Source organism: Micromys minutus (assembly GCF_963924665.1).
Source record: "Micromys minutus genome assembly, chromosome: 1".
Classification (NCBI taxonomy): Eukaryota; Metazoa; Chordata; class Mammalia; order Rodentia; family Muridae; genus Micromys; species Micromys minutus.
In genome coordinates this window covers 151,392,521-151,420,135 of record NC_137969.1, presented here as the reverse complement: position 1 = coordinate 151,420,135, position 27,615 = coordinate 151,392,521, and the positions used below count along the sequence as shown (strand labels likewise).

Genomic DNA, 27,615 nt, shown 5'->3' with positions numbered 1-27,615 from the left:
CCTTGGAGCACAGGACCAGAGTCTGATCCCTACAACCCATGTAAAATAAAAGTTGAGTGCAGTATTGCTGTGTGCTTCTTCCACTAGTGTGGGGGTGGGGCACAAGTGGGCAGGGCTCTGGGACTTGTTGGCCAGCCAGCCTAGCCTAGTTGCAGAGCTCCAGGTCAGTGAGAGACCCTGAATCAAATAAAAAAAAAAAAAATAGATGGACAGTATTCGAGGAATGACCCTTGCAGAGCCTTGTTAACAAAAATGTATATTCTCAAAAGAAACCCAGAAATCCTAATGCAGGCACATGGAGTGTAAGCTGAGTATATCTTGAAACCCCCCCCCCCCCGATATTTTACAGCCTACCCTGGTAGACTGTACCCTGGAAACTATAATTCAGAGATAAAGAAGGCAGGAATTAGAAGGAAAGACTGTCCACACTCCCTCACAGGTCAATCCCCCTTTCCTTCCAACAGCTTCATAAGTAATGAATGGCCTCCAGCCAATTGTACACGTTCCATCAGTGATCAGTAAGTGTCCTCATTCACACAGATCAGAAAGGACAAACAGCACAGAGAGGACACACAAAGACAGATCAGCTGTAAAGGATGCCTTTGACTTAGACCCAGGCTCACCTTCCCCGTCTCTCAGCTTGAGTCAACCTTGACTTTTCTGAGAGTCTTGATATTTGTGAATGAAGAGAGAAACGTGCCATTTGTTCATCGGCTACCATCAGATTATTTTGTCTTGAAGGAAGAAACGCTGGGGATGAAAGGTCCTGCCATTATTTCTGTACCCCCCAAATGCTTCCAATCCAACTACCAGTGCAGCAGATCTCATTCCAAACACTAGCTGAACTGAAGCCCAAGGTCCTGTATCCCAGTTGATTTCCAGAATCAATTGCTAGAAAAAAATGAACACTGCTGGTCCCTAGTGCAGGATACTTTTAAGAGTTAATTTCCTAAATGAGCTCCACTGGAATTCTAAAACCTAAGGCACTGCCAGGTTAAAAGAAGAAATACTTCAGGCAGAAAATGGTTCATAATATGATGGAGTTTGACAGGAGGGAAATAATAATTACTGTATGGGCGGTGGAGTCGTGGGTCTTTGACCAAATAAGGCCAAGATTTCTGCCGTGAGAATATTGCAATGAAGGGATATTTGCAGCCTGGAAAGTTTGGCTTATCTTTGGAAAATGGTATATCATACAAAGTGCAATTGGTTTAATGAGGAACCCATGTCTTTATCAAGTGCACAATTTTGGAGTGACTTGTTTTCCTTCTTAGCCCAGTGTCATGGTGCTGTGGAGATACTATGGGATTTTCAGATGTTTCTAATTACCCTCTGTGTACACCCAATAAAACAGCTGGTTCAAGATGTTACTAATGCCACAAGAAGATCCAGAGGGATCGTAAATCATGCTTTCCTCAGAAAGGGACAGATAATGCAGTGGCAAGGGGGGACAAGTTTTAGTCTTGCTAAGTAAGAGTTTAGTTGAGAAAGTCTGTGAGTTTCCTAGTTTGTCAGGGAAAGGCGAGTGGGCTACTTTCCTCACTCTAAGAGATTTACCATTTTTTCCTCTCACCTCTCAGAAAGAAAAACCCTAATGAAATTAGGCCAGGATTTTGCACCAGGAAATCACAGAACATTCCTACAACGTGGAACCAATTCTTCTTGAGTCTCGTGAGCATCCTGGTGGTGGTTTCAGAGCGCAGGAACCTTTTGTGGCTGCATAGGCTGCTGTTACATCCTTCCCAGTGGCTCTCGGGGGGAATGGACCAGTCACCATGCTAGTTTGTCGGCAATTATTGCCTGCGACTAAAGTCAAGATAATGAAGTTGAGAAGTAATCTACTCCTTCAGTTAACTAGGGATCACGTTTTAACAGGTGAGTCACAACACCACACCAAGTTAGCAGTGGAGGACAACTGCCACATCCACCTTCTTAATTTGTAAAACAACTTTGGGGGACTAAATCTCCAACTGCCTAACTGTTCATCTCCATTTGGTGGTTATTTTATTTTCCTGGACTGCTTAGCATGAAAAATGATTGTGTGGTTGCCCTCAAAAACATTTTGAAATCATCTGCAATGTTCTTTCAATAATGCACAAATTCATTCTCCACTTGACAATATATATATATATATATATATATATATACACACCTTGAGTGTTAAAACCTGGTACAAATACTGACACAGCCAATAGATGTGAAAGTTAGACCAGTTCCTATGCCAATATACGCTGTAGGTATATGCTGCATAATATAAATATTACAGTAGCTATTTTATGCTCAACCTACTTAGATTTACTATAGCCTCCAAGCCTAGAAGTTATAAGCCCGCAGTAGAGTGAAGGGCACAGAGTAGAAGCAAGCATAGTAATCAGTCCTTGTTGGAGATGCTCCCATCTCCTCGGGTTGATGACTTTTCCTCCTGACCACAGCTCTGGCTTCCAGAACATATTATACTGTTTGACTTCATCCACCGTTGCCAGCAGGCTTGGCAACGTCCAAGAACTTCCTGCATAAGCAAGTGAAACCCACAAAGATACACATGGACCAAGCAGAGAGGCATGGCACAGGAGACCAGAGGAGATAGATGCAGGACAGAGCTCTGTACAGACTGAGACCTGCTCTGGCAAGGCTAAATGTAAGCAAGGATGGATAGACCCAAGAAGCAGAATGGAAGGAGCGGCAAAACATTCAAAAAGATTGATTTTTCTTTCTCTTTTGATCTTTCGTGCTGTTAGGATCACTACACAAAGGGACCACTACCACAAGGAGCATGCCTGACCCAGGCCCCAGGAGCCACAAGCACAGGAGTACATTCCTTAATCTAGCCCCTACTCTATAGCGCTGGAGGGAGTTTAGAGGAGAGGAGGAGGAAGAGGAGGGGGAGAAAGAGGAGGAGGAGGCGGGGGGGGGGGGGGGGAGAAAGAGGAGGAGGGGAAAGAAGAGGGGGAGGAGGGAGGGGAAGGAACTTCTTCAGAAAAGCATAGTTTCTTTCGTCAATCCAAGAAGCCACATCTTCCTCCAGTCTGTTCCCATTCTTAATCCTGAAGATCTCTCCAAATTTCAACATGTATCCTGTCACCTTAACAGCCTGGAATTGGACACTCAGAGAGAGAGAAAAAGACCAGGGTTCTCAGGCCAGTTCATAGGTCATATATATGAATATGACCCCACATGTTAAATGAAGGGCAAAAAGTGTTAACAGAAAAAAAAATAGCAGCACAACACTGTTTAAAACAGAACTGAAAGGTCTACCTAAAATGACTCAGTATTTCCACAGGAAAAATGGGCAGCATTCCATATGAAGGGGTAGCTGTACTAAGGGTATAGAAGTTGAACTGTAGTTTTGCCAAGACTGGCAAGTACTGTACTGTTGGTTTTAAAATGTATCCCTATGTTAAGTATTATGGGGCATATACCTCCCTTTTCCTTCAGTTCTGGGGATTGAACCCAGGGCCTCAAATTCTGTCCCACTGAGGTATCTTTCCAGGCCAGACAAAGCTTTTTCTCAGACATCTTTTGATGAATGTAATTCATTAATTTATATTCTCTCTCTCTCTCTCTCTCTCTCTCTCTCTCTCTCTCTCTCTCTCTCTCTCTCTCTCTCTCCCTCTCTCTCTAACTGTAGAGAAACTATTCAAATGATTTTTTTTTCTTCTGTGATTGCTCCCTGCCTTAGAATCAATGAACTATCTTAAGACAGCTCTCTCCAAGTCCCCATGGCAGAGGTCCTGACATATGAACCCCAGTGAACATCACCAGAATGAGGTGCTGTGCTGGCTCCAGGGATACTAAGTTGAAGCCACAGCCACTTTGTTTCCAAGTGTCTCCAAGTACAGTGACTAACAAGGCATGCCAACAAAGAGGGGAGCCATGTGACACTGAAACTGTCCCAACCTGTGTCTGAACTAAAGCAGGTCATGGGCAGAACAGATGGGGAGACCTGAGCAGAGGTAGCACTGTGAGGAGAGGCACAGAGGACCTGAAGATGGGGACATTTAGCATCCCAATGGCTCAGTGTGGCAGAAGTAGACCTCCAAGCATGTATGACAGGACACAGTCAAAATAAAAGAGAAGGACTAGGCCACAGAAGATTCTGGAAGCCCCAAAAGTTCTGCAAAGTAGTCTATATGACTGCACAGTAAACACTACCTGGCGATATTGACCAAGTAAGAAAGATCACACATTGTAACAACATGTTTATATATTCCAAGCTTCCCTAACACAATGCCTTGAAGAGTTCACTGCACTCTCTGGCAGACCAGGTATAGATTAAGAAAAACTCAGGAATCACATGAATTTTTCTTGCAGTTAGAGTCAACAGCTGAGACCTTCCCTACTGCTAAAGGTTGCTTTTAAAACCTGTTCTGGATACAAATGCACTTTTGATACCATAGGGACACCCATCACCTTCCCTCCCTGAGCATCTTCCTCTCCAACTAAAGATGACCTTGTCCTCTCTGGATGTTACCTCTTAATGTTAACTCACTGCCTCTATGTATTTTAACTAACACATTCTTGTATGAATTCCATGTTCAAACAGGACATACTTTTGACCTATACACGTGCACACACAAACACACACACATTTATTTACAAAACAATCACACACCCATATTAAAAGCCAGCTTACCTCAAAATGACACGTGACCTATTCTATATAAAGGAAAGTTGAAGCAAAAGATGACACTGCTCTGTGAAGCCTTTTGTATGAGAATCCCCTTTACTTTTGTGCAAATCATCAAGTTTCCTTCTGCCATAACTGCAGGGCCCTTTCTTTCCTTTTTCCACAAGAGGACAAGACTTGCTTGCTTCTCTTGTCTGGATAGAAGACTGTTTTTCAGATACCAATCTAATGCCTGACACAGGTGTATAAAACTGAATCCCAGTTGACTGACAGAGTTTGGATGAAGGCCACTGATGGAGCCCTTCCAGGCATTCTTTATAGGTGAGAGAAATAAAAAGCAGGCTCACACCCAGCCCTAAATGAGATGTCTTTATCAAACCTCCTCCCTCAAGACTCAAGAGTGTTTGTGGAAGATTGTAAGAGCCAAAGATGGTGGGTGACTCCAGGGACACATTCAGTCACATAACAGATGCACATTAGAACTCGGAGACTGTGACAGCACACATACCACCAGCACAGATTCAAACCAGATAAAACCTCAGCACGGACAGGGGAAACTGACACAGGCCACTCCTAAGAAAGAAACAAGTAGCAATTTATACCTTCTCTGACATGACAAATCAGTTTTCTCCAACAGAGTGTCACGGGGTGTATCAACCATGCTCCAGGGAGGATTTAAGGCCCAGAAGTAATTGGTCAACACAAATTAATGTCATTTTGTCTGTCTGTCTGTGTGTGTGTGTGTGTGTGTGTACTTTCTTTTTGTTTTTTTCTTTGTTTTTGTTTTGTTTTATCTTTCTGTTTTTCTTTTTTCTTTTAGTTTCTGCTTTGTTGTTGTTGATGTTTTGTTATTGCTTTTCCCCATTTCCTCTTGTTTTTGTTCGTTCATTTGTTTGTTTGAGAACACAAAGTTGGATGGATAGGAAGACAGAAAGGGGTTAGGAGGAGTTGAGGGAGAGTAAATATAATCAAGACATATTGTATGAAAGAAAATGTTAAATAATCTTTTTTATTTAAGCGGGCTCATACAGACAGTAACATCTGTGATGTTTTCTCACACAGTGAAGGTCTCTGCCTATATCTCATCTCACCATGAAAGTCTTGTCTAAACCAGTAACCCATGCCCCAGCCCTCTCATTCTGTCCTTTACTCTTTGTGGTATTTATGCTTCCTGGCATTTTATATATAATGTTTCTAATAAATTAATATAGAATGTTTTTATATAACTGCATATATATATATATATATATATATATATATATATATATATATATATGAGTGTGGGGGAAATATAGAAAGGGGCAGGAAAAAAAAGAACAGAAGTCTATGTGGTGGTTTGGATGAGAATGACTCTCCAATAGGATCATGTATTTAAAAACTTGGTCCCAAGTGAGTAGAACTGTTTGAGCAGGATTGGAAGGTGTGGCCTTGTTGGAGGATGTGTGTTATTGGAGGTGGGCTTTGAGGGTTCAAAAGACTGTGCCATTCCCAGTTAGCTTTCTCTGTTTCATGCTTGAATGTCAAGATATGAGCTCTCCTGATGCTAACATTCTGCTCTAACATAGTGCCTGTCTGTCTGATGCCCTGCTCTCCTCCCCAACATAAGATCATGAACTCATCACCTGAAACTGTAAGCCCAATATACTCTTTCTGCTATAGGTTGCCTTGGTCACACTATCTTTTCACATCAGTAAACATTTAACTAACAACACACACACACACACACACACACACACACACACACATATATGCCTATAGTATTTCTTATGGCAAAATACAAGTAGCAAAAGTTGGAGGATCTTAGCCATTCTGATTCATACAGCAGCACATCTAGGTGCATTCACATCACAGTGCATCCTTTCTCCTGAATGCCCTTATCCTACCAAACTAGAGCTCAACCCTCATTTAAGAAAGAAGCTTTTCATCTAGCCCTCCCTACAGCTCCTGGCAATAATCACTGCTCTACTTTCTGCTTCCATGAACCTGACTACTCTACATACCTCTTAAAAATTGAGTGACAAGCAGCATGTCCTTTAGTGACCTTTGGTTCATCCATGCAGCAGGCACATTGTGTCACATTACATGCATGTTAATGGTGTGGGAGAGGAGGAAGGACTTTGCCTCTTTTGTTCACTGAGATATCTCTAATGCCCAAACTCATCCCTGATACCTGATATGTATTCAACACATACGTTAATGAAGTAAGTTTTGACTAACAGCCCTTTAAGATACACTATAATTTAAAGTAAAAAAGGAAATAGTCTACATCATGGTGTTTATTATTAGAAAATAAAATAATTAGAGAGAGAGAGAGAGAGAGAGAGAGAGAGAGAGAGAGAGAGAGAGAGAGTGTTTTTGAGACAGGGTCTCATTGCGTAGTCCTGGCTGGCCTAGAATTCTCAATGTAGACTAGGTTGACCTTGAACTCTCAGAGATCCACCTGCTTCTGCCTCTGACTCTGCAGTGCTGAAGTTAAAGGTTTAGTGTCACCATGCTCTGCCAATAATAAATATATTTTGGAGTGGTTTCTATGATAAGGTTCTAGGCATTCTACATTGCCCAAATAAAAACAATCACTTTTTTTTTTCCTGTTGTAATGAATCGTCTCTAAAACACAGAAGGTATCCTCCATAAAATTTATTGGGAAGAAAATACAGTCTCCAGTTAATCAGAAAGGACCCCAGAGACATTTTCATGGGTGAGCTTCAAGAGGCCAACACAATTCAGCTGGTAGACGATGAATGGTTCTGTACTTGAACCAAGTTTCAAAAACAATCTGTTTCTCTACCTTGACCTGTTATGTCCATTTATTTAACACTTCTCGGAGAGGCATCTACCTCCACGGGAAGCTGAGTCCTAAGAGAGGTGGGGAGGTTTCCAGCACGGAGCGTAAGGTGAACAGTGGGGAGGCCGTCACTTAGAATGTGGCCCTCCGGAAACACTGGTTTCCCACTTGACAGCAGTGAGCATGCTTCTTTCTCTTCTTCAAAAGGATTAATAGGCATCAGCATCACGTTTCTGAAGAGCTTTGTTAGTGTGCAGTGAGAGAGTGAAGTCCAGCCACTGTCCTCTGTCAGACTCATCATTTATTATGAAGTCAAACTATTTCCGGTTCCATAAAACCACCTGCACTTCTGTCTTTATATCAAATCTAAAATCCTTCCTCCCCATACCAACTCCCCTTGCCCCTCATTCATTTATATAAGAAGACTTTATAATGTTTAGAGCTTCATTGCCCCTCTCAGTCAACAGGCAGGCAATGTCCACTCCCTGTGACAGTACACCGAGGAGGGGACACAGCACAGCCGACTGTACAGAGGGACACACCTCCTCGCTACAAACATCTTCTGCCACCAGGAAGCAATGCTTCGTCTCTCTTCCAGACTCCTACTCAGATGATCTACCTCGGTCTAGGGTTCTATAGGCATCTTCTTCATCTCCGCCCTAGAGCAGCAGCTGTAAGGTTTGAACATCGTGTAAACACTGGTACCCTGCTTTATGCGTAATTATTTAATGCATGGTCAGAGAAAGCAACATGAAATAGCCGGCAGTACTTCAACACTACAGCATGCGGAGCTATTTAGTCTCCTTCCATCAAGCTACAAATGCCTCTGGTTCTCACAACAGAACATTATGGCTGCTACCACTGAGTTTTCTTAAAGGAACTAACAGACGGCAACATGGTTTCTAAATGATCAAGTATGTTTCTGTAGTTATTTAGTGGATGTTCATGGAACAAGGGTCCTTTCTAATTACTCAGAGAAACAGCACAGTATAAGTGGGTGGATGGCAGAGTGGCTCCTGGTAATTTCTATCTCTTCAGAAGTCGTGTCAAATGGTGGTTCGGCAGTCTTTGTGATAGTCTGCCTGATACATACACACACACACACACACACACACACACATACACACACACGAGGTTAAGAAGCCACTGACACAGCAGCATTAGCTAGAAAAGGCCAGCCCACCCAACTTTAGATAAGGTTTTATTTTCAAAAGAAAAACATGGAGGCAAGAGGAAAGCAGAAATTAAATTACTGTCGCTGGAGACAAATCAGCATCATTAGACAAGAGGCTCACAGACAGTGTAAGTCTCCGGTCCTCCACGCACCTGGTACAATGGCCACGGTGAGTTTGTGCTCGAGAACCACCACAGCTTTCTATGATGACCTCCACAGAGGCCCAGCTCCGTTCCTTAACACTTGTTTGTGTATTATTCATTTTGTGTTGCTGGGGTCTTGTGCATTCTAAGAAAGCACTCTTAGCTTTGAACTATACCCCAGCCCATAGGCCTCACATTTAATGTCTCACTAAGCAGAAAGTCTACTTCCTAATTTTCCTATGACATACTCATGGGTAGAGATTAGTTATTAGATTACTTATTAGAGGTTATTTATTAGGTATACCACCACCAGAGAAGTAGAGAAGTACCTGCTGCCTCTCACATCTGCCAGCCCAACATACAGTAAGTACAGCCCAGAAGGCCACCTGGAAAGGCAGAGCCTGCTCCCAAGCAATCCTCTGCAAAGTCTACTAGTGACTGCCTGGAGTGGATGGGGTAACCGGGGACCAGACTGAACCAGGACTGAAGTCAAGATTCTGGCCTTTAAGTACTAGGCTTAGTTAATTCAATACTGAACCCTTCCCTCCTCAATTTGTACACTCTCATTCTCCCTCCCTCTCTGACCTCTCCCCTAACCCTGTGATGCCCTGACGTTAGACTCCAGGGCAGTAAGTATGCAGATGACATGAAAGGTCGGTTCCACTCTTGAGCTAAGCAGCTGGCATGTGTCTAAGCCCAGCTCACTTAACTGCCTGTGCCTGTTTCCTTCTTGCAAAAGGTGAGTGACGGTGAGATTTGTTCCACTCCATCCAGAGTAACGCAAATCATCAAGAAAATGTTACAAATCTAGTCTACTGTGCCTCATTTCATTAAACCATGAGCGTTGTGAGATTTCTTTTGGCTTGTTTGGCTCCCTGGGGCGGGGATACACAAATCTGAACTTAAGATAAACTCTGCATACCAAGTGCCATAGGGGCACAGCACCTGCTCTCCTACACACTGTCTTTGCCTCATCCCTGCACAGCAGCAGAGGGAAGCCCCATGACAGGGGTCACAGGGCCCATGAGAACTGAAATTCCTCAGAAGATGCTGAGCCAACCCCTTTAGTACTTTTAACTATAGCAAGCCAAAGCTAGTTGTTCACAGCCTATGAGCATTTGAATTTTCTTCAGCCTATACTATTTTCCATTCATGTGTCTTGTCAAAAATGTATGGAAAAAATACACAGGGAGAGAAAATAAATCAGAAAACTACTCTTTGTAAATAATAAAATTATGTTACACCAGCAAAGTCCATTAGAGACCAAGCATATACATAATCCTTCACAGTTTTCTGTGTTTCTGAAGGATCATACTTTATAGGTTTGCTAAGTCATTTCTTCTCAGTAAAGACAAATTGCAAAGCCCGTCTTTCGAGTCATCAATATTTGAGCTGAAATAGAAGACTAAAATCACATTGGAGAGAAATGAAAAATATCATACTCTCCATTGAGAAAGTATTTTTGAAAATAGAGTTTTTTAGTTTTTAAATTGTTCTTAAACTTTTGAAAAGTTCAATAGCAATACCAATCCTTCTGTGGAGGGCTGAGGGCTGACTCTGAACTGCGTTTGTGAGTCACTGTGTGGGTAGCTATGCTGTACACTACATTCTGAATGGGCTGTGTGTGATGTGCCCCTAAACAACTGGGCAGCTGCCAAAAAGGAAAGTGTGCGGCGTGCACTAACAAGCAGACTTCCTCTGTTTCTCAATGCCTTCAAATAGTTTCAAAACGAATACGCTGCAAACCAGAGAAAACGACCACCCATTCAATTACCTCGTCATTGATGTAAACATTCACCCTAAAAGCCAGGGACTCAGACAGCGCTGACGTCGGTAAAGGGAAGCAGGGTGGAAGGACTCAAGTCACAAAACATGAAATAAGAAAAGGTCACCGAAGTCTAGTATCTCCTGTCTGGAATTACTCTCCCTCTCCTTATTTTTAAAAAAAAAAAAAAAAGTAAAAAGAAAAAAAAAGCCAGAAAACAATACTATTTACTGCTGATTTTTAAAGAAAGAGGACTGAGAATTTAAGTCAGAGTTGAGCATTTGCCTAGCATCCACAGGACTCCACATTGAATCCCCACTATGACAGACAAATAAATAAATAAATAAATAAATAAATAAGAAAACAAACAAATAATATACCTAACAATGAAATATTTTAAAGGTAACTTTTAGGAGTCACTACATATAATTCCATTTACTTTAGGGATGAGAAAAACTGAGTCCCCCCGAATTCTAAGTGGCGTGTCTGTGGACTCTCTGGACAGCAACAGAATGAAGCCTGCAGCGCAGCCGTCTGACCCTTGCACACTTCTGTGTGCCACTTGGCACCGAACCTTTCCAAGCACACCAGTCTTAGCCAGGAATATGGCAATACCTGGTTCAATCACATTCATGGGCACACACTTGTTTTTCCCAAGTACAATTGATCAATAACACTGCCCCAGCGTCGTTTAGAGTTTCCATACGAGAACAGACTAACCAAAGCACCAGGAAGGGCTCCAGGCTGCCCTTCATATTTTGTCCTGATAAAAATCAGTTTGAAATAGCATCCCTTTCTTGTACCCCTCAGACACACATCCCAAGACTAAACAGCCATATTCCATAAAAAGACCAGCTCTAGCCAGTGTTATTATCTGTCTGACATTTCGGTTATTCTGAGGAACTCAGAAAGTAACACGGGTGCTGGATTATTTGAGTACACATGGCAAGCCATAATTGGTCAAAAAATAATAAAAGGCTTTTTTTTGAGACATCCGGGTCTCGCCGAGACACTCACTCTGTTCACGGGTTCCGTACCTCCTGTCACCACCACAGCTGTGGAGATGCTAAGCTGTAAGGGGGAGATTCTAGTTGCCATTTCCCCAAGAAGCCAAAAGTCAGACTGAAAAAAAATACTGTATTGCATGATGGCAGGGCACCATGACAGGTCTCAGTAGACCGCAGTGCTTTCTCCGTTTACAAAAATGCAGAAAAGAAACAGAATTTTAGAAGAGGAAAAATCCCATTTATGCAGCCAGTAACTACTAGTTTATATTTAAAGTTTTTGTGGGCTGACAGCAACCCACTAGTCTCTCTTGTGCAAATTCAACTTATACATCGATCTATAATCCTGCCTCATGATACAGAGCAGACCCGTGGCCAAAGAAACAAATCCACATCCCTCCTAAACCGAAATTCGAATTTTGACGGTTTTTAGAAAGAAAAAAAAAAGCATAGGCACTTCATTATTTGTGAAGGAAAACCTTTGTGGTTTCCAGGTTATAGGAGTCAAATCTGGTGCAAATCCAATTTATTAATAAGGGAATAAAAGTCTGAACCCAAGCAATGTGGGACAGACATCCGGGTCTCGCCGAGACACTCACTCTGTTCACGGGTTTTGTACCTCCCGTCACCAACACAGCTGTGGAGATGCTAAGCTGTAAGGAGATTCTAGTTGCCATTTCCCCAAGAAGCCAAATTCCTCCCTTTAGAGCGTATTCCCCTTCAGAGATAGAAACCTGTTCAGAGACAGACAAGTGGATGGGAAGATAACTGTGTTCCAGTCTCATAAAACTGCTGGAGGCATGGACAGTTAGGGACCACAGGGGGACTCACCCACGCGGAAGTTCGTGGCTGTCAGGGTGTCGGCTGCGTGGCCGTTCTCACTAATGAGAGTGGTGGTGTTCCCCTTCTGGCAGCTGTTCTGACAGCTGCCCTTGGTGCAGGTCACTTTACAGATGCTCGGAGTAAAGACCACCTTGATGCGACCAGTGTGGTTACTCACTAGGAGCAGAGGCAGACAGAAAAAGAACAACAAACATATCAGCTTAGTATCCATGAACTTGCCTTGGAAAAACTTTCAACCAAAAAAAAAAAAAAAAAAAAAAAGGAAAAAGAAAAGAAACAGGCAGAGAGGGAGAGAGAGCCCACAGCCGGACAGGTTTCAGGCAGACGGAAGCCTGCTCTGCTCGCTGCTCTCTGTCCAGTGGTGTCTCTGAAACAGGAGTAGGAAGCTTAACAAACAGAACTCCGGGATGCACTCCAAAACCACATTTGAAGTCGAGTCACTGGAGTGGGATTACTAACCACAATGCTGCACTTTATTCACGGGCAGACAAAGAGCAACATCCAGGGCAAGGCAGATTAAAGAGCCAACCCGACAGGCAGATGTAATGCTAAAGGGTTGGCCCCGCACCTAGTGAGTGGTGAATGAGCCCCTGTGTGCTCACCCTGCATACTTCCCCTTTCTCCACTTATTAAGGCACTATTTGCAGCCCGACCCCTGGAAATGGTTCAGGCATGCGGCATGTCTGAAAACATCTGTCTCAAATCTCCTGGCACTCCGGGCTGAAGTGATCACATCCTATGTATGACGCAGCTGTGGGAGCCCATTTCTTTCTCACACATCAGGGGCATCATTGGTACATACGAGTTCCTAAACCCTATATTTTGTTCTCTGCTTATCAGAAAGTTAGGGCAGTGGCGGGGATAGCAGTTCAGCTCTGTTAGAGTGGCCTGAGCTCTCACCACCCAGTACACAGGCCACCTAAACAGGGACTTCTGTCACTCACAAGGTACTTGTGAAAGCCTGGTGCTTTCATCTGACAGGGTGGCTGAGGTAGCGCCGCATCATACAGTTGGGCACTGAGCCAAAAATACACGGTGGCTTGAATCCTGGCTCAGTTCTTATGGGACGCCTTATACTCGGCTCACCATTGCTCTAAAACATGAAAAACCTGAAAGTGCTATTTTCTAGCCAGTCATAACTTCCAAAGTCTCCATGTGGGAACAGCCAACTATAGGTCACAGGCCAAACCTGACTGACCCACTACTTGGTGTCTGTCCATCAGGTTTTATTGGACACAGCCACACTCGTTATCTATGGCTGCTTTTGATAACATTTCTACTGAGGCAAGAGGAGCTCAGGACATCCGCTCCTCACAGCTCCATCTCCATCCCCATCTCTGTGGTAAAAGATGATCACCCCATTTTGGCTTCTCTGTGTGTGATACCTTCATTCGGGTTCCTGATTTTTCCCAGCCACATCAGTAGTGCTGATGACAGTGGCAGTGCCAATTTTAACTCTTCCGAGAAAGAGTGTCATTACCTCGTCAGTCTTCGTGGAACTTCCAAAGGGACCAGTGCCTAGTCAGCCTATCCAATCTCACCCCCCTTGCCCCATGACTTCTTTCCCCTGACAAGAATTGTATTTTCATAAAATCATCCAGGATGCCTCTGGAAATACAGAATGAATGAAAGTGTGGCTCAAACCTCAGCAAAGAAACCAAATTTTAACCAGAGAAGCCATTACAACTTCAGAGTTGTCTCGGGGCTTCAGAGGCTGTCCACACAGCCATCGCTCATACACTGATTGGATTACAAGAACCAAATAGTCCTCCAGGTGTTATCTGGCCAAGTAGGCACAGAGTGATTTCTAAACTGTGTTCTTGAAGCAACTTTTAGTCTGAACGCAGGTCTCCCTGTCTCACAATCCAATGCCTCTTCCACATGACAGCCCTTCAAAGGCTCCAAGCAAACTGCCAGGTCATCACAAAGATGAAGCTAAAGGACTTTAAAGCCATCAGCTGCGTCGGCCTGCTTCCTGTAATTTTTCAGAAGAAAAAAAAAGCCCCAATGTTCTTTTCAAATGATTTTCCAAGGAAGCTTTTCCCTCCGTAGAGGTTCGAACACTAGAGGTGAAGACAGAGTGCTTGAGCCAGGTATGAAGACACATTCCTGTAGTCTCAGAACTGGGGAAACTGGCTGAAAGATCGTTGTGAGTTCAAGGACGTCTTGTTTCACCCAGTGTACCAGGCTAGCTAGGACTACATAACCAGACCCTATCTTAAGAAAAGAAAAAAAAAAAGAATTAAAGATAGAAGAAAGGCAGGCAGGCAGAAAGGAATTAGTTTAACAAATAGATATTTTACTTGCAAATGGGGCTTCTGGCATCCTTCAGAAATGGCACTGTGGAAGCCGAGATCATCAGAACTTAGAGCAAAGGCTCAATCTAGGCAGTAACTATTTTAGAAATGCATGCCGAAGGACACTAGCATATCCACCTGGCTCTGCTGGATAGCCCAAATGCACCTGTACCAAGCTGTTTAGAGGGCTGGGAAGTTGGCTCAGCGCGTGCTGTCCTATCCTGGTGGCTGCAGTTTGGATCCAAGTAGCTGTGTCCGGCAGCCCACAAACACCTCCAACTCTAGCTCCAGGGCATCTGATATCCCTTTATCCTTACAGTGCCCCTCCCCTCACACACAGATACAGACATAGATGAGGTTTTAAAAGCAGCATTCGAATGGTGAACATGGCTGTGTTCCAGTAGAACTTTATTTAAAGAAACAGTTTGCTGTCCTCAACTTTAAATACTCACATGAATATTTCCAATTATCTGGCCATCTATCCTAGAAATTTAAAACTATGCAATGGCATACTGGCAGAAGCTGAACAGAATTCCTCCCATTTATTTTTACTCTTAAACAGTAGTGCAAACAAGTCAGCTTGGGCTCAATGTTGTCAGACCACGCTTACAAACATCTTGAGGACACTCTGTGTGCATAAGCACAGGCCAACGTTCCGGGGAAAGATATATACGTGAACAGGCAACATCATCTCTTCAGAAGAATAGAAACTTGTATTTCTTCTGGCTTTGGCACGATAATGAAATGAAAACCCTGTACCAACTATTCTGTCCTATGTGGCATTCACTAGTGGTGCTAACAGCTGCTTTACAGTCCTTAAATTATGCTTGCTCATAGGAAATGAGACATCCAGAAGAAAGCGAGCAGTCAGCCACGAAGGAGTCCTGCCTCACCTCAGAGCTACAGCAGCAACTCCAGAGGCACTCAAGATTCTCGCAGCCTACTGTTTTAAAATACGTATATTTCTCTGTATATACATGCATACATACATACATACATACATACATACATACAGGGAGTAGTCTGGATTTTCAAAATGCAAAGACAGCTTCATATGACTTAATCCTGATTTTTACAATACTCACGTTGTCTGAGAAGAAGATACATGCTTTTTTATACTTTCCCTTATGTTTGATAAGCTTTTGGCTAGAATTTAATCCTAAAATAGACACCGGTATTCTCAATGGGCCCTTTTGTCTTGTCACAATACATTTAATTCTTAATGATTGGTCTGAGGTTTCTACACCAAACTGTCCAAAATCAGTATCAGAAAAATAAAAATAAAAAAAGTTGACACTGACCAGTTATTCAGATTCCTATCAGGGTCTCAACAAGTAGTGAGTACTCTAAGCCATTTCTACCTTCCTAAGGACTTTGCTTTTCAAATACACAAAGCTGTGGTCTGCCAGTGAGAGCTTCAACTTCCTCAAATGTGAGGAGTAAAAGCCTATACCAGTCACCATCCAAACTCTACTCTGATGTCACTAACCATGGTTGTGAGCTGTCCTCCAAAAGCCAGTGGGCTATAGGAGACATTCTCATGACTCAACTGTTCCTGAGAGACTCCTGTGTCTTGTATATGGTTGCCAGCACATGTTAAATAGGTAAAATGACTCAGAACTGTCATAAGACAAGGAGCCCCTCACAGGACCGGTTCTCACAGGTTTCTAGAGGTCATTTCTGTCTAAGGCCCTGCTTCATATTCAGAGAATACAGCTAACAATGGCTGAAGACCCAGGTGGAAAGCATCTCCTAGCTGATGAGAAATAATAAATCTGAGAAGCAGACCGGGGACTTAGCAGGGAGTTAGCAGGGAGCTCACCAGACAGCTTTGCCCTTGTTCTCTCTGAGAGAAAACAAGTGTAATTTTAAAGGATCCTTGTAGGTAAATCAGCCCCAGAAATCTTAAGCAAGCACTTTAAGACCTTGAATTTTAGAAGGCCTTGGCTAAAAGAACAGATTGCCTGGAGCCATGTAGCACCTCTGCTGGGCCCCCTAGTCAGTCAGTCAAAGACACCCAAGAGTCAACATCCTGTCTACAACTCCTGCCAGACCCTGCGTGAACTTATACCTCCAAAAAGAGGCAGTGACGCCAAGCTCAGAGCAAACCACACACATTCAGAATGGCAAATGCCACAGAAGTAAAGCTGATACCTGCCCAAGACTTATACTTAAATAAAATGGGGGAAAGAACTTTTCATTCGAGCTGTTCAACTGCTACCCAAAGAGAACGTTCAAAACTATGGATATTGTTTCTGACAAATGGACGTCGGCCTAGCAAAGAGTACAGTTGCCATCTTTCAGTCATTGGACCAAGATGTGACCAAAAACCGAGGCAGCCAGTGAAAGAAATATAACAAGGTTAAGCCTCACTTCAGATGTCATGAACAAATAAGTCCCCCTGAGCATTCACCCAGAATGTTGCACCAGCGTGACAGCCATCATCCAACTTGAACAACAGGAACCAGTGAGCACAGGCAGCCTCTCAAATGAAATGCCATCACCCTGCCAATCACCGAGGCCCATCTTAAGAGACACAGGCTCAGTCAACATAGGTAACACATCCCCACTTAGAAAGGACTGAGCCAACAGGTCATGCACCCACTTGCAGACGATCACTTGTCCCAAGGTCAAGAATTCCTTGAAGGACAAATATTAAGAGTATCCAATACTGTTGAGCCCAATAGGGCCTTATCATTCAGCTCCAGATTTAATTCCTTCTAGATTATTAAAGGAATGTTCAGGGGGTGTTATATGTCCTTCAAACAAAGTGAAAAGGAAGAATTAACATCAAATTTATTATCTAATGGTCTAATGCCCAGAACTAGACAATCTTCCAAGAAGGAATATCCTATGAGATTTCTACTATGAGTTTATGCAGGTCCTCCTTGCCACACAGACAACTAAACTCTAATGACTGCTGAACTTTCTCTCCCTTCCAAATTCTCCCTTAATAATCACTGGAGAGAACAGCGTGCTGGTTATGTGTTTCTCTGGAATGCACACACATAAATAAAAATTTCCTTCTATTTATACACAGTTATGAAAACTGTCTTATGGAGGAACAGAGGGAGAAGTAGAAAATTATATTCAGCAAAATAATAAATTCCTGTGTCTGGCCTGAGGATGCTGCTTATCAAAATGCAGTAGTGAGGGGTTGAGGAGTGGCTCAGCTGACGGAGCACTTTCTACGGAGACATAAGGGTCTGAGAACCCACATTCAAAAGAGAAAAGACTGTGAAAGAGGACGTGCACCTTTGATCTTGTAATCTCAAAGCTGGAGTGATGGGGACAGGTGGCTCTCTTGGGCTCACTGGCTGGCCAGCCTAAGCAAATGGCCAACCTCATGGCTCCACTAAAGAATCCTTTCTCAAAAACATAAGTTTGAGGGTTCCTGGTGGTGACCTTCTGCAAGTTCTCTCTCTCTCTCTCTCTCTCTCTCTCTCTCTCTCTCTCTCACATACACACACACACACACACACAAACACACACACACACACCATGAGTCAAATACATACTGCTTTAAAATATAAATATAAAAGAGCTCCTCCAAATGCCTAGTTGAAAAGTGCAGCCTCTACCAACACAATGCTCTCACGATGACCTCACCCTCTCACTGAGAAGAGAGAATCTACTGACACATACTCATTAGGTCACCTCTAGCTAAGTTCCCCTGCCTTTCTCTCAGATAAAGAACATTAGCCCACCCAAAGTCAGTTCCTCAACTGGACACCAGATGCTGTCCACCCTGGCCTTCTCAAATATCACACACACACACACACACACACACACACACACACACACACACACACACTCACACTTCCATCATCATTAGCAATCATGCCATATTGTTCTTATACAATTATATTCCACTGTATTCTAGGCAATGTCTCATTTCTCTTGCCTCCTTAACACAAAACTACCAAATCCAAAGAGTACCCCATTCCTTCCCAACACAGCGGTACCACTGACTTAGTCGAATACTGAGTCTAGGTCCAGCTCAACATGGACTACAAGATTTCTGGCAATTGGATAAAAGCCAGTGTTGCTCAGGAACTCATGAAACTGGTCCCATATGCCAAAAAGAGACAATCCTCTTACCTCTGGCAAAGTGGAGAAGTGGCTACCATGGTACCTGTCAGCATGTCAAAGTCCCTGCTAGCCTCCCGGCTCCCTCAGTATCACGGGTGCCAGTTCTGAGTCCATGCTAGCATCCTGTCCCCTCCCCCAATTCCTCATCCTTATGACAGGACTATTCTCCCTGCACTCACTCACTGTCTCTCACTCTTTCATACCCCAGCCCCATTCTATCCCATCCCTCTTGCTCTCTTTTGCTCTCCAGGTCTGGCATGTTCAGTGTGCTTCTCGGGTTCAGTCTGCTTTTTCTCTTTGATCTCTCTTACATATGCATGTTAACTACATCACCTAGTGCTATGTTACCAGGAATTACTGTGCCCTCTCACATATAAACACAACCTCCTGACTCTCTGACCATTTCTTCTTCAGTTTGTTGAAACCAACCATGCTTTGCTGCCAACACTTCACTAGACCTACCTTTAGGAAGGTTGCCAGTGGACTCCACATTGTCAAATCCAATAACAAATCCTCTGGTAGCTCTTGTTCCAATATCTACCATATATGACACACTATAACACCCCCCATTCTGTGATGTGTATTCCTCATTGACTTCTAAGTTGCTCAGCCCATAGAACATCCCCAGAACTCAACCTTTGTATCATTCATAGGTGACTTTATCCTGTGCTATTTCATGGATATAAACACCATCTATGAATTCCTGTGGAGTAACATGTAAAACTATGTCACCTTAACCTTGTACATATGTATTTATTCATATCATATGGGAAGCACTATGTGCACATATAAATGTATGTATAGATACACACACACACACACATACATACAAAGCAAGCAACTACATGCTCTGCTCAGTGCATGTTCCTAGTCAAACTGACATATCCTGAACTAAGCTCATTCTAATCGTGTTCTCTTTTTCTGTCGTTTGACAGGAACACAGCAGCCAATGCTGTCTGTTAGCTGTGACTCAGCATCAGTGTCTCCTCGGGTCCTGGGTAATGTCTTGCTGCAGTGCTCCGTCACTGCATCCAGTGCACCCTCTCACAGGAGTAGTCACAGCATGGCTCTCTTCCTTTCCATGGAGTCTCCTTCAACCAAGGTGTAAGCCAAAGGCCTGACCAAAACCCGTGGAGCTAAGACCACAGTCTGCCTACCTCGACTCTGACTTTCCTACCATTTCTCCAACACTTACCACTCCTGTCCCCAGTCTTAATTCGTGTTTCCTGAGTTAGAACATCCTCTATAGACACACATAGCTACTTCTCTCATGTTCTTCAAGCCTTCTCCCATCAGTTTATCAGGAAGGCTCCTCACTGCAACCCCAGATAAAACTGCAATACCACCCCCACATTGCCTAATTGTACTTTGTATTTACATTGTCTATTTGATGTAAGTTTCTTTTGTTTCTTTTTATTAGTATAATAAGAATATACACTCCATAAAAATAAGTATCTCACACCAAGTACTTAAACAATAATAGAATAAAAATTGGACTTGACATGAAATTTAATAAATATTAATATTTACCTGTGGAAATTACATGGCACACCTATGAAACATTTACCTTTAAAATGTATTTGATATGTGTGTGTGTGTGTGTGTGTATGTGTGTGTGTGTGTGTGTGTGTGTGTGTGTGTGTGTGTGTGTATACACTTCTCTAGAGAAGTATCTCAATTACTAGCATGTTAGAGAAAGAGAAAACAGAAGCCATTATGGCCTTCAAATTCTGCAGTTATTGAAAACATTTTCCCTAATTCATTAAAACATTACTAAAATAGCTAATTTTTTTAAAGTAAAACCATTTTTAAATTAAATAAAACCAAAATGAAATAATAAACTGGGTAACAGGAAATAGAATTTCTCAGCACATTTTCAAAAGAAAAACAATTTTTGTTACCAAAATTTCATAACATATTATGCAAAAAAATTCTCATGACAGAATACCCCTTTTATTTCAAAGGCAAAATCTAGGGTCTCTAAGGAGTTCTGTTTTCAAGTATTTCTGACTTACTAAGGATTCATTTACTGTTAGCACATCATTGCCCGAATGTAATGACTCTCAGAGAAGTAGTCAGCAATAACATTCACCCAGAAGACTAAGGCGCTTTGGTTTCTAAGCTCAGAGAGACAGCCTAGCCAAAGGAAAATCCATGAAGACACAAGGCTTCATCCCCTATTTCCATGTATTTCAGGTCTAGGTTTCTAAGTAAAATTCAGGGGAGTATTTCCATGCACCTGTAACCCCAGTAGGTGGGAGGGACAGACAAGGAATCCTCCAGGCAAACCAATGAGCTAGAGAAGCCAGATTCTACAAGCTCCGGATGGAGGGAGAGACCCTGCCTCAAAAAATAAAACATACAATCAAGGAAAACACCCAAAACCAACCTCAGGTCTTCACACACTTGCACCTGAACACGAACATACACATACCCAAATACACATAAACATACATATACACCACAATTAAAAACAAACAACAACAAAAATTGACAACTTTGATTTTCCCTGGACTTGTCATTAACCCTGCATCACCCCTGCCTCTCCTGCTGTGAAGGACTCTTTTAAAAAGTACAGCTTTTAAACACTTATACAACTTTTTTTAAATATCATGCATTGAAAAAGACCACACCTTGAGAATTTGGCATTTCTTTGATCTTGCATTGTTTTTCTTATATTTTTCTTATTTTTAATATTGTTTTCTTCTTTACAAATATAAGGGGAAAATCCTATTTCCATCTCTGGAATAAAATCCAGTATTTCTGAAGATACAATATATTTTATCGTCAGAAGACTCTTTCCCAACAAATAGTTAGCTCACCCAGCAGGAGCTGGCCCAGTGTTTCAGGGAAGAAAACACATCTGTCATAAAATGAATTAGCAAAACACAATAAGGACTTTTTGACATTTTTATTCTCTGAGCTTTTTTTGTAAAATTGTTTTTTTAACCTTATAGGCCCTGAAGAGAGACAATGACCCAGACATGTTCCTTCAGTTTAGGGACAAGGAACACCCAGCAAGGTTCAGGAGAAATTCTAGACTGTATTTCAGGGGCAGACATGACTGCACTAGCTGATCCCCAATCCAGGCCCCACTAAGCAGAAACAGAGACAGCCATACAACTTCTTCCTGTGTTTCATTCAGTGACCATAGAAAGTGGTTCTATGTTCATCCTGACACTTACTTCAGAACTCATCTGCCCAGAATACATCTGGAAGACCCCACACCACTCCTAATTCTGAATGCCTCCCAGGGCATATCAGTGTGTCCTACCCACAACAGACAATGAGATATGAATTGTCGTGACTCAAGAATTAAAGAAAAATAACTTTGAAAGAAGACAGGTCTTAATTCTGTTAAAAGGAGGAGGGGGATTACAAAAAAAAAGAAGAGCAAAGAGAGAGAGGGAATGAGAACAAGAAGAATGGGGGAGGAGGAGGAAGAGGAAGAAGAAGAAGAAAAAGAAGAAGAAGGGAGAAGAGAGAAGGGACAAGGGAGAAGAGAGAGGAAGGATGAGAACAAGAGAAAAGGGAATTCACTAGACCCATTTTCTCAAGCTGGATTGAGGAAGCAATTGGTAATTATGATCGAAGATATTCAGGGAAAGTTAGTTTACTCATAGATGTGTGTGTGTGTGTGTGTGTGTGTGTGTGTGTGTGTGTGTGTGTGTGTATGTGTGTGTGTGTTTGCTTGCTTGCTTGCTTTTTGAAGGGCAAGCAGGTAGCAAGAGGCATTCTGGTTCAGGATGCTACTTTATTAGCTTGTCTCCCAAGGGGAAAAACATTGATGTCATTTTCTTCATATGTGAAAAATCTCTACCTCCCTCATGGATTCCAGGCTAGGAGCTGAAGCACACACTTCAGACGCCAGGGCATTGCGTTGGGTACAGAGGAGGCAGAAGTGGTGCTCACAAGATGACATCTTTGCTGTCCAGAAGAAAAAGCAGAGAAAGCATCCCTCACCTGCCTATAACCATACCATCTGGTCAGCCTGCAGGAAACAGTGCTTGAATATGTCTTGTGTGACTCATTCTGTCCCTTAATTTTGGAATGGAATTAGGTTTTATTTATCTTCACATTTGTTGTTTTTCACAAAGCAAGTAAATGGAGACATTTGCCATTGCTCTGTCACTCACCAGTCCCAAAATAGTGTCAGTGGGATTGTTGTGGAGGACAAAGGCTGACCAAACAGACAGAGAGCTACTGGGTTATGCATTTACCAAGCAACAAATTCCATGACTTGCCCACAAGCCTCAAGGAAGGCTCTTTTCTTCACAGGTCTTAACTCACCCCCAGTGTTCACTCTGACAAACAGGGTTCTATATCCCCTCTGTAGTTCTTGTTACAAATAGTTCTGACCCAAATCAAACACCTTTAAAGTAAAAAAGAGCTATTTATACACTGGCCCTCATCTTCAGTCACACCTACATGGACAGTCAAGGATTAGCCAGGCCATAATGCCCCAGAGTCTTCATTACCTCACTTCCTTCACATGTAAATTCAACCCCTAAAATACTTTTGTCTTCCTTTCCCTGACTGCCATGTTTTGGATGCTCTTTCCCTTCCCAACTTTTATCACCCTAAGTCCAAATGAATGGCAGAGACTCCTGTCCTCTTTATTCCTTACCCTTTGGTGTGCAGATGCCTCTCTCGACTTTGACACCTTCTTTTTGTGTCAGTCAAAATGCAAAAATAAAATAAAATAAAATAAAGGAAAAAAGAGTGTGCCCTCTTATTCCCTTAGTCTTTCCTATCTATAACTAACGCCCCACCAGTTACATGTCTATCCTTCTTGATGAGAACCGGTACAGAGGGACAGAGATGGGTGTGGAAAGGAAGAGCAGTGAGCGAGACACCAGAAACTGAGGATTCAGAGGAAGACAAGTGGGGGAAACAAACAGAAGGATGGATGGCTCTTACCCAGAGACTCGTGATGCAAGCCTTTGAAGGAATTGAGTGGTCTGAAGTGTCTGTTACCTTCATAACTTGACTTGGAAATAGATGATAACCCCAAAGACAGATAGATGCACAGGATAAAATGAACTAGAACACTTTGTAAATATAAATTGTGCATAAAAGGAAAGGGATGTCAAAAAGGCAGAGCAGAGGGGCTGGGTAGATGGCTCCATCAATGAAGTGCTTGCCTGAGAAGCATGAGGTGTTAAGTGTACCTCCCAGCACCCACACAGAAAATAAAGCTTGGTGCAATGGCACACTCGTGCAATCCTAGTTGGCATCTAAGTCCCTGGTGCTACCAGGCCAACAACAGACACCTTAATGAAACCCTGATGGCCTCTAATTATTTCTTATAAGCAAAAAGAAACACGGGGAACAAAAACAACACTGTGAATCAAGTGCGCTTTGCTTTCAGAAGCTCTATAAAAGCTGAATACCAACACTTTGACAACTGCAATTACCAAAGCAATTCTTGCAAGTGACCCAAACTTAAAGGAAAACATGCTGTGTAAACAAACATTTTAAGTCTCACAATTGATTTAGTATCACAATACCAGAGAGTCCTAGCTTTTAATTCACTTCATTTTGTTTCCACACAAACTTCTCCCTGGTTCACCTTTAAGTGATTCTATCCATGGCCCCAACTACTCCCTCAAGGGATTACTGCCAAATTCAATAGGTCTTATAATTAGAAAAGCTTCCCCTGTTTCAAAATCACAGTATTTCATCTCCAGTATCATGCGGTAAATATAATTCTAAGAATGATTCATTGTCAATATAAATTAATTAATGTTACATAACTACAAATCATTTTCCAGGATGGGAGCTAATTCTTTTTGGTTGGTTTTGTTGGTGTGTGTGTTTGTGTGTGTGTGTGTGTGTGTGTGTGTGTGTGTGTGTGTGTGTGTGTGTTGGTTTTGCCTCATCAGAACAGACACTCTTCTGATGAGTACGGTAGTGACTTTAAGATATATCAACAACAAAAAAAGGACTCCATACTTTTTTTTTCGAGCGGCGAGTTCTACATGGAATGGGTGAAAGGGATTGTGGGTCAGCAAAATCTTCTTTCATGTTTGAATTATTTCTGTGACTCTGAATGCTGCTAACAATAACTCCCTATTCAGGTAAGAACATAAAAATCCCTACAGCTCACAAAATTCACAAATTCTCAAAATGTCATTGAATTTTGACTACCCAGTCACCAAAAACTAACTCACACAAAGTAGTGAAATCATACTTTTTAGAACTACAGATCTGTTTTGACCATTTTAACTCATATTCGTGTTTTCTGTCGAACTTCTATGAATAACATTTTAAATGGTCAAGATAATGTACTAATACTTGAGCTGGTGACACATCACATATTAATTAGTGGTTTCATTGTAGATTATAATGCAACTAACAAACCCCTATTGCTTAGTGACATCATTAAGATGCTGGTGCAACACTCTACTCAGATATGTGATAATGATGACGTACTCATGTGTTTGTGCAGCCATTGGCAAAGAAAATCATACAAATTATAAGGTCTGCAACAGTAATGGTGCTGCAGTCAAGCCTACGAATCTGAGTTTGATACCCAGGACCTACATTGTATAGAAAACAAAAAAAAAAAATAACAAAAATAACAAAAATAACAACAACAACAAAACCTGACTTCCAAAGTTGCTCTCTAGTCACTTCACACATGCAACAGCTTGAGCACACCCAGACACATAAATGTACGCTTGCTCGAGTTCACACACACACACACACACACACACACACACACACACACAAAACAACAAATAAAGTCGATTTTAAAAATATATGTGATAATGAATAGAAACTCCTCTGTTAATGCTTCATGTGTTTATTATTCTATAGATTCTGTTATTTTTAGAATGTATTATTTTAAAACTAAGTTTCCTGAAACCAACATACTATGTCCCACCAGCAGTGACCTCATACAGCTTGTTTTGAGTGACTCTCTTGTTTGCACTAAGAGATCACATGGATGCCTAAAAAAAAAATGGAAGGAAATCTTTGCCAGCTATTCTTGAAACAAGGAGCCAATACCCAGAATTAAAAAAGAAAATCTTGTAATTCAACAGATGAGCTAACAAGTAGATAATCGTCAAAAGGTGAGACACGAACATCCACTGTGTGTTCTTAATGTGTTCAATATCCCTAGCCATCAGGAAAGTTCAATTAAGACTATCTCCATACACCCATATCCTCCCAGGCAGAATGGCTGGCACCAAGAAACTGGACAATAAATGGCTAGAATGTGGGACAGAGGACTGCTCATACTGATGCCCATATCATTCCTGGGCATATGCCCAAGTGACTCTACATCCTACCACAGAGACAGCCCTGTTCTTTACGGCTCCACTCACAATAGCAAGGAACTTGGAACCAGCCTGTATGCTCATCAACAGATGAATGGACAATGAAGATGTGGTACCTAAATGCAATAAAATTTTACTCAGCCACAAAACAACTGTAAAATTCTCAGAAAAATAGGTAAATCTAGGAAGCATTATATTGAACGTAGTAAACCAAACACAGAAAGAAAGATTCTTTTTCTCATATATAAGTCCCACTGTGTGTGTGTGTGTGTGTGTGTGTGTGTGTGTGTGTGTGTGTGTTTCCCCTAAAAAATAGAAAGGAGATGAAAAGGTGATAAAAGGTTTTGAAGAAGATGGGGTAGACAATAAGACACATATATTGTAAAGGTGGAAAGAAAGGCTGGGAGAGAGGTTAGGAGCTGGGTTACTGAGGTCAATGGGAAGGGAAAAATATAATGAAACTTTTTATTTGAAAATTGCATAATGATATCTAATACTTACTTTGCCAATTTAAAGATAAAATTAGAATTAGCTAGGTGCAGTTGTGCATGCCTTTATTTGCAGCATTTGGGAGACAAAGCTAGGCAAATCTCTGAATTCCAGGCCAGCCTGGTCTATAGAGTGAGTTCCAGGCATCCAGGGCTACACAGAGAAACCTGTCTTGAATATTATTATCATTATCATTATCATTATTTATAAATTGAAAGTGATAGTGACCAGTGGAAAACATAGGCACGAAGGTTTGTAAGTGTGCTGTGATGAGCACACACACGGACCTTAGTACAGCTGTTAACACACAGAAGGTGCCAAAAAACAATGAGAGAAAGTCTCTCATTTCTCTAACTATACAGTCTTTAAAGACCAAACTACAACTTATCTTAACTTCTGTAGGATTTCTTTTTCCAGATATACTCAGGTGTGGCTCAGAAACTGGGACCCCTGACAATAAACGTGAATCACTTTCTCCGCTACAGTCTTCGAAATAATCCTCTAGACAGAGTTAACTACTGTGGCAGTTCTAAGTACAAGACATGGCAAGGCATGCCTGGTGGGTATTTACACAAATAGCACACTGTGGTTGCCAGAAAGCCCAGACCAATAAAGATGGATAAATAGTCATGATGGGGTTGCAGGAAGACTTCCTGAAAAGGTTCCCCAAGCCACACTCACTGGACCAATGTCAACTGGACAGTCTCCATCTGAAGTGAGCAAGAATCTTCAAGCCCTAACTGAAAATGCTTCTGTAAGAAAATCCATATGGGACCATCCAGGGGTGTCTGAGGCCACACAGATATCCATACTTAAAATCAGTGGGTCATAAAACAAAGCAAAAGGACATCAGTGTGGGAAAGGGACCCTAGGGAGGAGAGAGAGATGATGGGAGTGAGATGGAGACAAGAAGGAGGCTGAGATGCAAATATTATATATCATATAATATATATAATATATATGCTATATAAAATTGTCCCCTGAAATCCTAATTTAATCTTTAAAAACAATCCAGATGGACACTCATTCATAAATCGGGCCCTGCTGAGCTCAGGCCAGGAAAGACAATTCTCTAAAATGTCCAAGGGTATTAGGGAATTTTGAATCTCA

At 42.1% G+C, this 27,615-nt stretch overlaps 1 protein-coding gene across 2 annotated transcripts in view; it reads right to left on the bottom strand.

The window, feature by feature from the left end:
* Positions 1 to 27,615, bottom strand: part of LTBP1 (latent transforming growth factor beta binding protein 1) — a gene marked incomplete at its 5' end in the record, with an annotated part of 370,057 nt that overhangs the window by 185,152 nt on the left and 157,290 nt on the right. For both annotated transcript variants that reach the window (XM_080931548.1, XM_080931549.1), the window contains one exon: positions 12,330 to 12,497. In XM_080931548.1, coding sequence (XP_080787674.1) covers positions 12,330 to 12,497 — 168 coding nt within the window. The remainder of the gene's footprint in view (positions 1 to 12,329; positions 12,498 to 27,615) is intronic.